The sequence below is a fragment of the Manacus candei genome, unplaced genomic scaffold, assembly GCF_025592945.1.
Source record: "Manacus candei isolate 608988 ecotype Guabito, Panama unplaced genomic scaffold, ASM2559294v1 h1tg000010l, whole genome shotgun sequence".
In the NCBI taxonomy this organism is placed as follows: Eukaryota; Metazoa; Chordata; class Aves; order Passeriformes; family Pipridae; genus Manacus; species Manacus candei.
Window position 1 is genome coordinate 881,132 of NW_026138058.1, and position 15,163 is coordinate 896,294.

The 15,163-nt window shown below is 54.7% G+C and overlaps 2 protein-coding genes across 4 annotated transcripts; one reads left to right on the plus strand and one right to left on the minus strand.

Annotated features, from left to right (window-relative positions):
- The first annotated feature begins 1,238 nt into the window (after positions 1–1,238).
- On the plus strand, positions 1,239–5,878 carry GRHPR (glyoxylate and hydroxypyruvate reductase). 2 transcript variants are annotated; one of them, XM_051777614.1, is made up of 9 exons: positions 1,239–1,396; positions 1,546–1,676; positions 1,759–1,831; positions 2,230–2,346; positions 2,506–2,594; positions 3,255–3,359; positions 3,902–4,037; positions 4,413–4,543; positions 5,675–5,878. In XM_051777614.1, the coding sequence occupies exons 1-9, from the start codon at positions 1,254–1,256 to the stop codon at positions 5,794–5,796; spliced, it is 1,047 nt and encodes a 348-aa protein (XP_051633574.1). In that variant the 5' UTR covers positions 1,239–1,253; the 3' UTR covers positions 5,797–5,878. The 2 variants fall into 2 exon arrangements, with proteins under 2 accessions (XP_051633574.1, XP_051633573.1); XM_051777613.1 differs by lacking the exon at positions 5,675–5,878 and adding an exon at positions 4,968–5,539.
- Positions 5,879–7,845: 1,967 nt separating this feature from the next.
- Positions 7,846–15,094, minus strand: ZBTB5 (zinc finger and BTB domain containing 5). 2 transcript variants are annotated; one of them, XM_051777598.1, is made up of 2 exons: positions 14,977–15,094; positions 7,846–11,984 (listed from the first exon to the last, which is right to left on the minus strand). In XM_051777598.1, exon 2 carries the CDS (start codon positions 11,978–11,980, stop codon positions 9,971–9,973), a length of 2,010 nt encoding a protein of 669 aa, XP_051633558.1. In that variant the 5' UTR covers positions 11,981–11,984; positions 14,977–15,094; the 3' UTR covers positions 7,846–9,970. The 2 variants fall into 2 exon arrangements, with proteins under 2 accessions (XP_051633558.1, XP_051633560.1); XM_051777600.1 differs by having other exon boundaries at positions 14,769–15,070.
- Positions 15,095–15,163: the final 69 nt, after the last annotated feature.

Genomic DNA, 15,163 nt, shown 5'->3' on the forward strand with positions numbered 1-15,163 from the left:
CTCTCCTCCTGTCCCTTGTTCCCTGGGAGCAGAGCCCGACCCTCCCCTGGCTCCCCCCTCCTGTCAGGGAGTTGTAGAGAGTGAGAAGGTCCCCCCTGAGCCTCCTTTTCTCCAGGCTGAGCCCCCCCAGCTCTCTCAGCCCCTCCTGCTGCTCCAGACCCTTCCCAGCTCCGTTGCCTTCCCTGGACACGCTCCAGCCCCTCCATGTCCTTCCTGTCTGAGGAGCCCAGACCTGGACATGGGACATGAGGGGCCTCAGCAGTGCCAGCACAGGGACGGGCACTGTCCTGGGGCTGTGACACCCCATGGCTGGGACAGTTCAGGGGCCACTGGCCTCTTGCACACCTGGGCACACCTGGGTTCATGTCCAACCACTGTCACCAGCACCCCCAGGGCCTTTCCCACTGGGCACTTTCCTGCCCCTCTGCCCCATCCTGAAGCATTCATGGGGTTGTTGTGGCCAAAGTGGCCAAGGGATCCAGCGGCACTTGGTCCTGTTGAACTTCACCCCATAGGCCTCAGCCCATGGATCCAGCCTGTCCAGATCCCTCTGCAGAGCCTTCCTGCCTTCCAGCACTTCAACACTCCCACCCAATATGGTGTCATCCGTGAATTTGCTGAGGGTGCACTCGATCCCCTCATCCAGATCATCAGCAAAGACACTGAACAGGACTGAGCCCAGCGCTGATCCCTGGGGACACCACAAATGACCAGCTGGATGTGGCACCATTCCCACCACTGTCTGGGCTGGGCCATCCACACAGGCCTTAACTCAGGAAGATGCACTTGTCCAAGCCCTGAGCTGCAGCTTTTCCAGGAGTTGTGCACACATATGTGTATGCATGAATGAGTGTACGTATGTATACATGTGTAGGAATGGCCATGTATCCATGTGTGACACACACGCACGTGGGAATGCTCATATGCTGGGCATAAACACAGGTGTGTGTAGGAATGTCCATACGTGTCCATCCATGTAAAAGCATATAGATACATATAGGCATGTCCACATGTCCATGTGTGAACACACATGTAGGAATGCCCCTACATGTAGAAATGCCCCGTGTCCACATGTCCATGTGTGAACACACGTGCACACACGTGCACACACGTGCACACACGCACGGGGGTCGCGCGAACGGGTGCGCGGGGGGCGGGGCCTGGGGCGGGGTCAGGGTGTGGGCGAGGTCGGGGGCGCGGGGGCGGGGCCGGGGCGGGGGCCTTTGCGTGTGGGTGGAGCCGAGGGCGGGGGCATGGGCGGAGCCTCCTTCGTCCGTCTGTCGGTCTGTTCCGGTCGGTGTACGGGGCCCGGAGGGGCGCTCGGGGCGGCCATGTCGGTGTTCGTGACGCGGCGGATCCCGGCCGAGGGGCTGCGGGTGCTGTCGCAGGCGAGCGGGTGAGCGCGGGGCCGGTCCCGGGCCGGTCCCTGTGCCAATCTCGGTGCCTGTCGGTGACGGTGCCGGTTCGGGTCCCGGTGCCAGTCGGTCCCGGTGCGGGTCCCGGTGCGGGTCCCGGTGCCGGTGGCTGACGGGCCGATGCCCGCAGGTACCGCGTGCAGCAGTGGGACTCGGAGGAGCCGGTGCCGCGGGCCGAGCTGCTGTCGCGCGTGGCGGGGACGCGCGGGCTCCTCTGCTTGCTCTCCGACCGCATCGACCGCGAGGTGCTGGACGCGGCCGGTGGGTGCGGGTCCCCCTTTCCCTCCGCCTCCTCCCCCCGGGCCCCCGGCACAGGCTCGGCAGCGCTGCTCGTGTCTTGCAGGGCCCGGCTTGAAGGTCATCAGCACCATGTCCGTGGGCTTCGACCACCTCGCTCTGGACGAGATCAAGAAGCGGTAACGCCACCGACCCCACCGCTGACCCTCCCACGGCTCTGACAACCCCTGCCCCCCGATCCCTCCCTGCCCCACTCTGCACCCCTTCCCCGGCATACCCTCTGCCAGTCCCTTCTGGCAGATGGGCTTCCACAGGGCATGGGGCTGGTTGGGGTTTGCCAACTGCAGGCACTCCCCTCCTGACAGGTCACATCTGGGGTCACCTCACCCCACCTGAGCAGGAGGAGCCTCTGGGTTCCAGGGCAAGGCAAAGACAACCTGGGGAAAGGGTGTGGCGGGAGGGCTGAGAGACAGAGGGATGTCCCCCAGCACCTGGGACAGGTGTAGTGCTGGCAGCCAGCCCGGAGGGGCCAGGGGAGCACGCCGAGGCTGCCCCAGAGCCCCCTCTGTCCGGGCAGGGGGATCCGTGTGGGGTACACCCCTGACGTGCTGACGGACGCCACGGCGGAGCTCTCGGTGGCCCTGCTGCTCTCGGCGTGCCGACGGCTGCTGGAAGCGGCCCAGCAGGTCAAGAGGTGAGTGCCAGCTGCAGGTGGCCCCGGCTCCAGAGCTGAGCCACAGGGGGCTGGTGACACAGGCCAAAGCCAGCATTTCATCCAGCTCACACCAAGTACCTGGGCTGGGCTCTGAGCAGGCTCTCCCTGACTCTGTTCCTGTCCCATCCTCTCTGCCAGTGGCGGCTGGACGACCTGGAAGCCCCTGTGGATGTGTGGATATGGCCTGTCTGACAGCACGGTGGGCATCATCGGGCTGGGCAGGATAGGTAAGTGCTGCTCAGGGGCCAGGTTTCTGTGTGTCCAGCAGTGGCAGGGTGGCTTTGGAGCTTCACCTTTAACCTAAGCTAGTGGAAGGTGTCCCTGCCCATGGCAGGAGGGTTGGAACGAGGTGCTTTTTGCAGTTCCTTCCAAGCCAAACCATTCTGGGACTCTCTGACTCAGCCAAGGTGGTGTCCCCGAGGCTCACCTGTTTAAACATGAGCACAGCAAGGGGAGCTGCACAGCAGCCTCTCCCAGAGCCACGAGCTGGCTCATCAGGCTTCAGCCTTAAAAGTCTCAAGCATTGAGGTGCCTCCACCACCTGCAATCCCTGCAGCAACCTGTACATCATCCTCCTGGCCTCCAATTAAACAAACAAACAGGGGCAAAGTCCACACGGCACTCGGTACCATCCAACTGCGGACTTTGCCAGCAGGCAGCTGGGCCTGTCCTTGCTCCCCAGTTTGCTCCTGAGGGCAGCTGCGGGTTCAGTGTCCCACGGGCCCTTTTCCACAGTGGAACATCTCCATTCCCCATCCCGTGGTCCGGGCTGGGAGCAGCCAGGCAGGAGTGATCCCACCACAGTGGCCCTTCAGTGGCTTCAGGAGCTGGTCCCTGTGCAGCTCATGGAGCCGTGGTGCCCTGACATCCTTCTCTGTCCCTCCTAGGACAGGCAGTCGCCCGGCGCCTGAAGCCATTTGGGGTCAAGAAGTTTCTGTACACTGGCAGTGGCCCAAAACCAGAAAGCGCAGCAGAGTTTGGGGCTGAGTTTGGTAAGGACAGTGCGGGGTCAGGGCCAGCATGGGCTGGCAGTCACAGAGGACTGTGACTGGGGCAGCTCCACGGAGGTGTCACTTGCAGGGCAGGCCAGCAGAGAGAGGGCACCAGCTGGGAGTTGTGGGGGGCTCCTTGGGGTGCCCAGTGTGAGGGGGCAGCAAGGGAGGAAATACCAAGTCCCAGACAGGCCCCACGAGGTGGTGGGGGGTGACAGGGAGGCACCTGCCTTCTCTGACCCGGGTGAAGACTAGACGTGCAGGGGCTCATCAGACCCCCACTAGAACCATGGGCTGCAACTGTTCTGCCACTGTTGCCCTTCTCTGCGTCCATCCACTGGTGATTCATTTCATTCCCACAAGGAAGCAGTAGGGAAGGTGGCAGCTGCTCCTGGGAGGAGAGGAAGGATCTGGGCACTGTCCCCACGGGCTGAGCACCAAGGTGTCCTGACAGGAGAAGGGGTCAGGTTGCAGCTGCCCATGGAGCTTTGCTGAGGGCAGGTGTCAGCTGCAGCAGGACATTCCTGTATTCCTCCCTTCAGTCCCACTCGTGAGGCTGGCCGAGGAGTCGGACTTCGTGGTGGTGACCTGTGCCCTGACACCAGCCACCCAGGGAATGTGCAACAAGGACTTCTTCAGCAGGATGAAGAAAACTTCTGTGTTTGTCAACACGAGCAGGTACTGGCAGCCCAGTCCTCTGCCTGAGAGTGCGCCTGTCACCTCGCTGGGCTCTGGGTGCAGAGGATCTGCTGTGAGTCCAGACAGCATGTACAGCCTTAATGGCTACAGGCACTGGGAATGTTTTCCCAAGGTCCCTTGGGATCCAGCCAAAGGCAAGATAAGTTATTCAGGGAGCACCCAGCTCTTCCCCCACTGCAGGCAGCTGGAGCGGGAAGAGCTTGCTGTGCTGGGAGGTTCAGGCACATCCAGAGAGGGTCTGAGCTCCATCAGGCAGCCCTGGGGACCCGCCTGGGCTGTCCCAGGTGGGCTGTGGCCCTGGGAGCCTGTGGGACCCTTGGCAGTGATGCCAGCCTCTCTCCTCATGTTCTCCAGGGGGGCCGTGGTGAACCAGGAGGACCTGTATGATGCACTGGCCCAGGGCCAGATCGCAGCTGCCGGCCTGGATGTTACCACGCCAGAGCCACTGCCCACTGACCACCCTCTGCTCTCCCTCGAGAACTGTGGTAAGTGTCCAGAAGGGTGGCCAGAGCTCGGCTCTGCCGGGCTGCCCACACTCCTCAGGGGCCCACTGGCAAGTGTGACAGACATCCCTTGTCCCTGTTACCCCTCTGGTGCCAGGGAAGCGTGGAAGGACAGGCAAGTCAGGTATATTTAATTAGGCTGTAGGGAGCTCCTGTACAATGTGGGGGTCTGCTGTGGGGTAAGAACTCATCCATGTAATGTCAAACAAGTGTGGGAGCTGTTTTAATTCTCCAGAAAGCTGCCAATATCAACTCAGGTTTAGCACCTTCCCGGTGGGTCTCCATTCAGTGTGTGAAATTCACAGAGGGCCCAATACCAGCACCTGCCTGAACAGGAACCCAAATCGCAGCTCAGGCTCTGCCCAGCTCAGGTGTTCTGTAAGCTCCTGGGCACATATTCTGCTAGGAAAGCTTCCCAGATGGCTAAAGTGGGTTGCCGAGTCTGCCCAGAGGAGTCTCGGGCTCTGGAGTGCTGCCGACTGGCCAACCTGCCAAGCTGGCCAACCTGCTGAGCCACCACGAGCCCAGGCAGCTGTTACCTGCATAGTGCAGAGCAGGTGGGAAGGGCAGGTGCAGGACTGACACCTGTCTTCTCTGGAGGAGGATGAGTCAGGTGAGGAAGGATAGCTAAGAAGGGGCTTGCTTGGCTGCTGTTGTGCAGGATGTCCTCTTTCCAGGAAGGACATTCCTGGAGTAGGGAATGTCTATTCCAAAAAGAAACCATGGGGACATCCATGAAAACTTGGAACTGCCCTTGACTGAGTGTCTGTTTATGAAATATGAATCCGTAGCTGGTTTTTTTCGTTTATCTTTTTGCTAAAACTCATTTTTTATTTGTTTCCTTTGGTTGCCAAAGTAGACAGCATGGGGAGGGATGGAAACAGAGACTTTTCTGGAAAAATTTGCAGGACTCGGGAGATTTGAGAGCTCTGGAACAACACCAAGCAGGACAAAATTAACACATATGTATTAATTAAATATGTAAATTATAATAGTAATACTAATTGTTTATTAATTTGTAAATAACACATACATGTGTATTGTACCTCCGACAACCCTGAAAGGGGCTGTCCCGGCCCGCGAAGGTGATGGGTGTCCCTCCTGTCCCCGCAGTGATCCTGCCGCACATCGGGAGCGCCACGTACGCCACGAGGAGCACCATGGCAGTGCTGGCAGCCAACAACCTGCTGGCCGGGCTGCGGGGGGAGCCCATGCCCCACGAGCTGAAGCTGTGACAGTCCCCGTGGTGCGGCGGGACAGGCCAGCCTGGCCCCTCCCCTCTGCGGCAGCCAGGAGTCATTAAAGAGCAGCAGGGAATGTGTGGTGCTCGTGTCATTTGAGAACAGGGTGCCCCGAGCATGTGGGAGAGCACGCTGTGGGTGGGGGCTGCGGGTCCCAGCAGGCCATGGATTGGGGTTTGGGTCTGATTTGGGGAACACTTGCCCTGCTGGAACTCCTCTCTATTCTGCTCACTGGTGTGGGCTGTACCACAAGGGAGCTGCTGTGGCAGCACCTGTCCTCAAAACCTGGTTGCTGGTCACAGTGAGAGGCCAACAGTAGGAGAAAAGGAGGGAGGGAAGAAGGGAGGGGGCTGCAATGGCACAAGGGAAGTGCGCCGGGTTGGGGAGCAGCAGCTGGTGGGACCATAAACCTGGTGCAGGGAGGGAGCCAGAACACAGCACAAAGCCTGTGATGGTAATTAAAGCTCACCTAGTACACTCTGTGCTTCCTGTCCCATGACAAGGGTCCCTCATGCTGGACTCTGCTGGAATTTCTCTGGATGCTACATAAAGCGCTCTCCGATAGCAGTAATGGCTGCTGGAAGTTGCTCTGTGCCACACCTCGGAGGGATTCTGATACCTTTATCAGTAAGTTTTGATTCACAATCCCAGCTGATTGCCATGTGATGGTCCACTAGAGTGAGTTTTGGAGGTTTCTAACCTGGGCTGATCAGGGCAGGCTCATGGCTGTGGTAAGGGAGAGAGTCGAGCATCCAAACTGGCTGGGGAGTTTCCAACTGACCCAAAAGAAATTGGGATTTACTTTGGTGTGAAAACCCAGGGCATGAGTCCAACGGGGGAGTTTGCTCATCTCCAAAATTTCTGGGTGTTGACACTGAAGATTCTGCTGGTGGTGATGTTACTGTGATGCTGAGAAATGCTGACCAAACACCTGAAAGGTTACTGTGACCCCTGATGATGCAAGCAGTGAATGGGAATGACCTGGTGTCTGAGCAGATGTGTCCGATTCCCCAGGTATGTTAAGAAATAGGCAAAAGCTGGTAAATCACCTGCCAGAGGGACTGGACCACATCTCAGGTGTCCATCCCAGAACTCCTTCAAGACAAGCACCTCCTCCACCTGCATCAATCCTCCCACAAGGAATTCAGAGTAGCAGTGACCACGGATCACGAACTTGATGGATGCTGTGTAGATATTAACATTATTTCAGTAACAAACACACTAAGAAGTTCTTATGAAGAACTCTACCAGGGACAAAATTATTATCAAGTACAGGCTTTTACAATCACTTTTACAACCACGAGTATTTCTGTATAGGCTGGTGTGAAGAGCAACAAACCAGTGAATCCAGTCAGACACAGGAGCACAAAAATGCAGGGTTTATTTCAGGATGTTTCAGAACACTGACACGCTGAACCCTCCACACAAGACCCCACCGTGTAAAGTTCCATTCTGAGTGGAATTCGGGGCAATAAGCTCTCCAGGCTGTAAGGTGAGACACCCTTCACGTAGAGAGGGGACAGCTCAGGTCCTAGGTATTTATTCATGCCATTCCCAGGAATTTATTGCTTCATTTGGGAAGACTCGGGAAGCAGCTCAGCAGCCATAGGCTCCAGGCCTCTCCACAGGCACAGGGTGTCAATGGACAATGAAATTTAAAGCTTCTGCTTCCAAAAATGCTCCAAGTCAAACTTTTTCTCAGAGAAAAAAGTCCTCCTGCACTGTCATTCCACATTAAAATTTTTATAAAAACAGTTCATAAGTCAAGTGTTTATCTGCTTATATTAGTTCCTAATTAGTCACCTTGGTCACACAGATGCCTTATTCCTATGCGGCATAAGAATTCAAGAAATTTGGATGTGACGCCAAAAAACCCCACACCTTGTTTTTAAGAATGAAAACAGCAGAAATGCAAGCAACACAAGAAAATATTAAAGTACAAAATACTGCATTTTATTGATGCTTGGGTGAGTGTTTATGCAGCTTAATGCTGTTAGTCCCCGATACTCAGATTATTATCAAACAAAACACAGTGTATCCCAATGCTTTAAAAAACTGCATTTTTTTAATGCTTAAAAAAAAAAATCAAGAGCCAGAAATACAACCATTAAGTAAACCCTATAGCAAAGTCTTAACATTTTAAAGGAATTAATCCAACCATCCCCTGTGTTTCCACGTTCCTTTTTACTTCAGATGCTCAAGTGCAAATGACACACTGACAGCTGCAGGGAATCCTCTGTCTCTGTCCTGATCCAGCTTCTGCACAGCTGAGCAGCATTTATCATCAGCAGAAGTGCTCCAAAAGTTTGTTTAAAAAGCTAAAGATGCTGAACACCAGGTTGTGTGCACCGGTGACAAGGAAAAAAGGAGTCTGCAGGCAGTATTAAGTTACAATGGCATCAAAGAATAGGAAATTAAAATGAGATTTACACATCTCACATGGAGAATGACAAATTTCCACTACCCAAAGGGTACTGTGCTATTTTTTAAAATTAAACTTACACTAGGTTGTTTTAGCTTATGTAGAAAAGTACTTCTATGACACTAGTTTAAGCAGAAGGCTTGGATTTGACAATGACATTTTATTGAGAGATATGAGTCAGCAGTGCCCTGGCAGCCAGGAGGGACAACTGTGTCCTGGGGGGCATCAGGCCCAGCATGGCCAGCCGGGCCAGGGAGGGGATTGTCCCGCTCTGCTCTGCCCTGGGGCAGCCTCACCTCAAGATTGGGGCAGTTTGGGCACCACAATATAAAACCAACATGAAGCCACTACAGAGCATCCAAATGAGGCCATGAGGATGTAGAATAGTCCAGAGGGGAAGCCTTATGAGGAACGGATGAGGGCCCTTGGTTTGCTCAGCCTGGAGGAGACTGAGGTGAGACCTCACTGGGGTCTTCAACATCCCCCAGAGGGGCAGCACTGATCTGTTCACTCTCAGGACCAGTGACAGGACTCAGGAGCTGTGTCAGGGCAGGGTCAGGTTCTTCCCCCAGAGGGTGGTTGGGCACTGACCAGGCTCCCCAGGGCAGTGGGCACAGCCCCACAAGGCTGTCTGAGTTCAAGAAATGTTTGGACAACGCTCTCAGGCACATGGTGGGATTCTTGGGGTGTCCTGTGCAGGGCCAGGAGCTGGACTCAATGATCCTAATGGGTCCCTTCCAGCTCAGGATATTCTGTGATTCTATGAGATATGGCAAACGAGGATTGTTCCTGACAGTTCAATCTGAGGAACAATCCACAGCTGTGAAGGGAAGCTGTGCAGAGGAGGAAATTAAAGCCCGGAGATAAGAGAGAAGGACAACATGCTCACACAGTAACGAGGACCAGATGGACTGCTGGCATCTGGAAACAGAGGGAGACTGTCTTACACGGCAAAAAAAGCCATCACAAATTACCTCCCTCCTTCGAAACAACAGACAAGCTCTGTTCAGACTCCTGCCTATATAGAATTGTAACATAGGAGATACGAACTGGTTAAAATACTGCTAGGAATAGCACAAACAAGAGACAGTACTTCACTTATCACTTAATACGTGTTTCTACGGGAAAAAAAAAAAAAGGTCAGCCAAACATCCAGATCTTCCTGTATTAAAGTTATATGTACACCTGGCAGTCCAAAAGTTACTTGTCTGGTATTTAATTTAAGCACCTTGATTACACAGTGTTCTTTACTACAAAACAGCCAAACATACATTCATAATCCTAGAACTATTGTTATAATTAGCGTATTTGAAAGCATTATGTCAGACAGGTGCAGCCAAAGCTGTTTTTCTCTTTTAAAGGTAAGTGGTCTGCGCTACTGTCCACACATAATGCAGCAATTCATGTTACAATAATTATTTAAATGCTTTCACTGTTACAAAATGCTTTAGAGAAAAAAAAAACAAAAAAAAAAAAATGAAATTTGCACTTCAGTTTCTTGTTCTCTAAACGTGCTATTTCATGAGATCCCCACACTGTCACCCCTCTGCCCTGCAAAGGGGGTGCTTCGCTGTGGGGGGTCACATCCCCACGCCCGCTGCGCAGCTCCCGGCGGGCGGCTGAGCCCGCGACACCCCGCGAGGTAGGTACCGGATATCCCCAATGGCAGAGCCGAGGCTCTGTGTGTGTGGCACCACCGCACGGCAGCGTCCGCCGGCCCCACCGCGGCAGCCCCGGGGCAGCGCCTTAGAGCAAACTGCTGGGCAGGTTGCTGCTCTGCCACCTGAGGCAGGTGGTCTTGGAGTGTTTGTAGAGGTGGCTGGACTGGCTGAAGCGCTTCCCGCACTTGAGGCAGGCGTAGGGCTTCTCCCCCGTGTGCACGCGGATGTGCTTCTTGCAGTCCGTGAGCGTCAGGAAGGTCTTGCAGCAGATCTTGCAGGCGTACTTGCGTGCGCCCTCCACCACCAGCACATTATGCTCCGACAGCGCCTTCTTGCACTTGGACAGCACATCCGCAGACGCCCTGGTGAGCTGCGGGGGGCCGGGCTGCGACAGGTGCCCACTCTCGAAGGACGTGCTCCCGTTCATCAGCAGCTGGGACCCGGACGAGCTCTCCTGCAGCTGGGAGCCCCGCACAGAGGTCACCACCGGCATTTTGGGGGCGATGCGGCGGTAGCCAGGAAAGCCACCGGCTCCGCCTCTCACCGAGCCCATCATGGCCCGGGACAGCGAGTGCAAGCCCAGGCCTGAGCGTGGGAAGTCCATGCCGAACTGCTCCGCTGCCCGGTACCCAGAGGTCTGCACGCAGGGCAGACCCATCACATCCTGCATGGGCCTCACAAAGTGGGAGTCTGCGGGCTCGCTAAATGGGTTCTCCACATGGGAGACAGTGGCGGACGAGTGGCCACCAGTGGGCCCCGACTCTGGGCTCATCAGGTAAGAGGTGTCGCTGTCCATCCTGCAGTCACTGGTGGTGTTGGGAATGTTGTCGTCACTGTTTTGGCTGGCTCCAAAGCCACTGCCTCTGCTTTTATTCAGAAAATTTGAAATGCTGAAAGACGACTTGTGTTCCAGGTTGTTGGACACCTCCATGATGTGGATGTCTCCCACCCTGTCAGTGCTGGACTGCGGGTCAGAGAAGCTGCGGTCGCTGCTCTCAGGACTCAGCTCGATTTTCTCCGCACTCACCACTCCTCCTTCCACCTCCACGGACTCACTGCCCTCCGCCTGGGAGGTGACGTCGCTCACCTCATCCTGGGGCTCTGGGGAGCTCAAGGGCTCCGACTTCACCACCACCCTCATGTGCTCCTTCTCGTTCAGGCTGACCTCCGGATTCTCACATGGGAAGTTGCTCTTTTCAGCAGCAGCCTCCTGGTCAAAGCTGGTCTCCACCTGTGTGGCCTGGGATGCCATGGACAACTGGGAAATGTTTGCCCCGCCGTTGTCTGACTGGCTGGGCACTTGAGCATCCTCCTGAGCACCAAAAGACTGGTCAAACATGATCGTGTTGTCCTCCTGGTTATCAGCAACTGTGTCAGCCTTGGAGTTTTCCACGATCTTCAGCGAGTCCGGAGAGAAGAAATCCTCGCGTGAGTGGACAGGCTGCCCGCCCTCTGCGGCCACGTCAGCCCCGGGCTCATCCACGGCAGGCCGGACACGCTGCCGGGCACGCTCCTCAGAGGGCGGCTTGCGCTTGTGCAGGCGGCGCATGGGGAAGGCGGCGCGCTGCTCCAGGCCGCTCCGCACGGAGCCGGGCGGCTCCTCGGCACCCTGCGAGGAGCCCAGCGCGGAGCTGACAATGCTGAGCCCCAGCTGCTGCAGCATGAAGGAGCGCTGCAGGCGCGCGCTCTGCTCCTGCGCGCGCTCGCTCGGCGGCGACAGCGGCAGCGTCCGCGTGGTCAGGTAGTGCTTGCAGGCCTTCACCACGGAGTTGAGGTGCAGGTGGGACGCGGCCAGCAGCACGTCCATCACGTTGCTCTCCCCGAGCATGAGCGTGGACGTGTACATCATGTCGATGAGTGCAGCGAAGGCCTCGGCCGTCACCACCTCGCTGTCCAGCTGGATCATGTTCATGGTCTGGTCCCCCTCGGCCACCGTGAACAGCGCTCGGAAGTGGGTGCTGCACGCGGCCAGCACGGAGCGGTGGGCTTTGAAGTGCCTGTTCCCCACCACGATGACACAGTCACAGAGCTGGCCATGGAGCCTCTGGTAATTGAGCTGCTGGAAGACTTGCTCAAAGTGTCCTGGAAAATCCATGATCCTACAAAACAGAAGAAACCATTATATGGGCCACCAAGTTGATCAGTGGAATGGAGTAGCTCTCTTGCAAGGAAAGGCTGAGTGAATTGGAATTGTTCAGCCTGGAGAAGAAAAGCTTCAGGATGACTTAAATGGGCCTTCCAGTAGCTGAAGGGGCCTACAAGAGAGATGGGCCAAGACTATTTACAAGGGCCTGGAGTTACAGGACAAGGGGGAATGGGATCAAATTGAAAGAGAGTAGTCTTAGCTTAGATATTAGGAAGAAATTCTTCCCTGTGAGGGTGGTGAGGCCCTGGCATAGGTTGCCCACAGAAGCTGTGACTGCCCTATCCCTGAAGTGTTTGAGGCCAGGTTGGACAGGTTGCCTGGAGCAACCTGGGATAACGGGACAGAGACGGACTTTAAGGTCCCTTTCAACCAAAACCAGTCTGTGATTCCATGGTTGAAGGTCACAGTCAGGCTGCAGCGAGCCTGGGTTTAAAGAGGAAAGGTGACAGCTGAAAGACAAACACTAACTGATCTGAATTTGCCACACCACACAGTTACAGGATCAAAGCTGGCAGTCTGGAGAAGGAGGAGCAAAAGGAGGAGGAGAAGGAAGGAAATCCAGGTTCTGCCACAGAGCTGACTTTAGCACCAGCCATGTCACAGTGCTGCAAACCAAACAACACAGATCATCTCGTCCCTGTCAGCATCTGTCCAAACTAAAACAACTCACTAGTAAAACATTTAACCCTGGTTTGTAAAAAGATCTGATTGTAAATAACCTGCTGCACCCTTGCAAATAAACTGCTCACACAATTAAGTGACCTCCCACGGAAACTCCTGGACTTTAATTCTCACCTCACAGGGCTGAGAGGGAAGTGATAGGAAGTTTTTGGTAAAACAATACACTGCTCAATGAGACAACCAGACAGACTGAGGGGTGGCTTTTTCTTGATTGTCCATTAATAGAACAGAAGTCATATCTTACCAAACTTATCTTAAGACTGAAGAGGTGACTTTCGGCAATATCTCTACTCTTTCTCATGAAAAAAATTGAAGTGTAAGATTTGGGGAGCAGAAAGGCTGCATGACCAAGGCAAACACACACATTCCTGTGCTCACATTTATTTTCCAATATCAACACCACAGCACCATTAGACAAATGGAGACCATAAAGCAGCTGAAATAAAAGGTCACATAGACAGAATTTTGCTTTTGAGGAGGGATCAAATGCAAGTCTGCCAATTCAGAAAGTCCATCCTCAAGCACACATGTGTTTGCTGCTTTTCTAAATAAGAAACAGGAACATAAATAATACGTGGATTCATTTATCTTTCACTGCCAATGTGTGTTCAGGAGTAAAAATAAGACAACATTTCCAAACAGAGCAAAAGGAATGAAGCTGGACCCCAGGAAGGAATGTGGGTTACAGGGATCGTCCAAGCACTTCTGCCCAGGCAGCAACACACATTTAGAACAGAGGAAATAGGGAAGAGTCATTGTTTTGACTGATCATTTGGGATTTCAGAATTCCAAGGGAGTCTTGCTTACAGGCACCAAAAGTGATCACATCTTTTGTGCACCTGAAACAAGACAAACTCCAGTTTTGCTTCCAGGAACATGGGTTTGGCTTGGTATTTAACTCTCGCTACACAGAAAGGCTGGAGCTCTCGAGCCAGACCAAACACACACAGACTCCAGGGTGATGCAGAGATCTTGTTCCCACAGAAGAGGGAACTGCCCAGTTCTACAGCCAAACAAAGGCCTACAAGTGAACAGACAACACACCAAACTGTTGAGCTACAAGTAGTTTTACTATAAATACAAATGCTCAGAGCCAAGAAAAGTTTAAGGGCAAGCAATGAAAAAGCATCTGCAAAATCCTGCCTGGAAAACCATCATCCTGCCTGTCCCTGGACTAGGGCCTGTGTCAAAGAACTACAGGCACTGGATTCCCACATTTCTTGTTGAAGTTGGTGTCTGGAACTACATTCTGAAAGAGCTCACAGAGTCATGGCTAATTCCTTTATTCTCCTACACAACCCAAAATCCCCTATAAGGTCAAGGGACAGATAGTGACACAATCATGTAGAAGAAGAAGCGCACTGCAGATTTTTCCACAGGAATTCAGGTTTTATCAGCACAATTTCTACTATGTTTAATGGCCACAACTTCCTCACCGGGTTTCCATTCCCTGGAAATACATGACTGGCACAGATGATTACACTGCAGCCCTGACCCACTGCGGGGAGGTCAAACACACACACACCCCCAAAACAACGCTCCTCCCAGCCCCGGGTGCCTCCTTTCAGGGGGCACAGACACTGTGGCACCCCCGTGTCACACATCTGTGCTGCCCCTCACTGTGACCCAACCCAGCCATGTTCTCTTCTCAATCCTGGCTTTTAACCCCAAAGTGCAACGATCCACTCACCCTCCTCCTTCTCCTTCTCCTCCTCCGGGCGATGGGGGAGCAAGGAAGGGGAAAACCTTGTGGGATCACTGAATATCCTGAGCTGGAAAGGCCCCGCAAGGACCATGGAGTCCAGCTCCTGGTCCTGCACAGACACTCCAACAATCCCACCGTGTGTCCTCGGACAGAGTCGGGACACGGAGATCATTCCCCAGTTACCACCCGAAACACTCGGCTCGGAAATTAACTGCTTTAAAGCCTCTGAAAGCTCCAGAACGTCCAATGACTGCTAATAAGATAACAAGATAACAAGAGCTGCTCCTGCTCTCCTGAAGGCAGCGTCCTTTTCTCCCCTTCACTCCCCCTTTTTTTCCTTTTGTGCCTCACCTGGAACATACAAGTTCTGTGTCCCTCTCAGGGCAGCACCTGCATCCCAGCGGTGCATCAGCACCGGTAAAAACACACCCGGAGACTCCGCTTTGTGCCGCTCACGGGACATAAAGAGGAACACGGAGAGCCCCGGTCCCACCCCGACCGGGGGGTCACCAGTTCCTACGTCACCACCGCCCTCCCCTCCCTCGCCCTTCCCGATCACCTGCGGTGTCCGTACGGGAAGGGTCGCGCGGAAAGGGCCGCGTGGGGATGGGTTCGGGATGGGGATCGGGATCGGCCCGGCCCCGCTCCCGCCGCTCCGTCCCCGCCCGCCGCGCCGCCCGATGGCGCCACTTCCGGCCGCCGACCGCACGCACCCAGTCCACAGCCAACGGATGGCCTCGTTATTT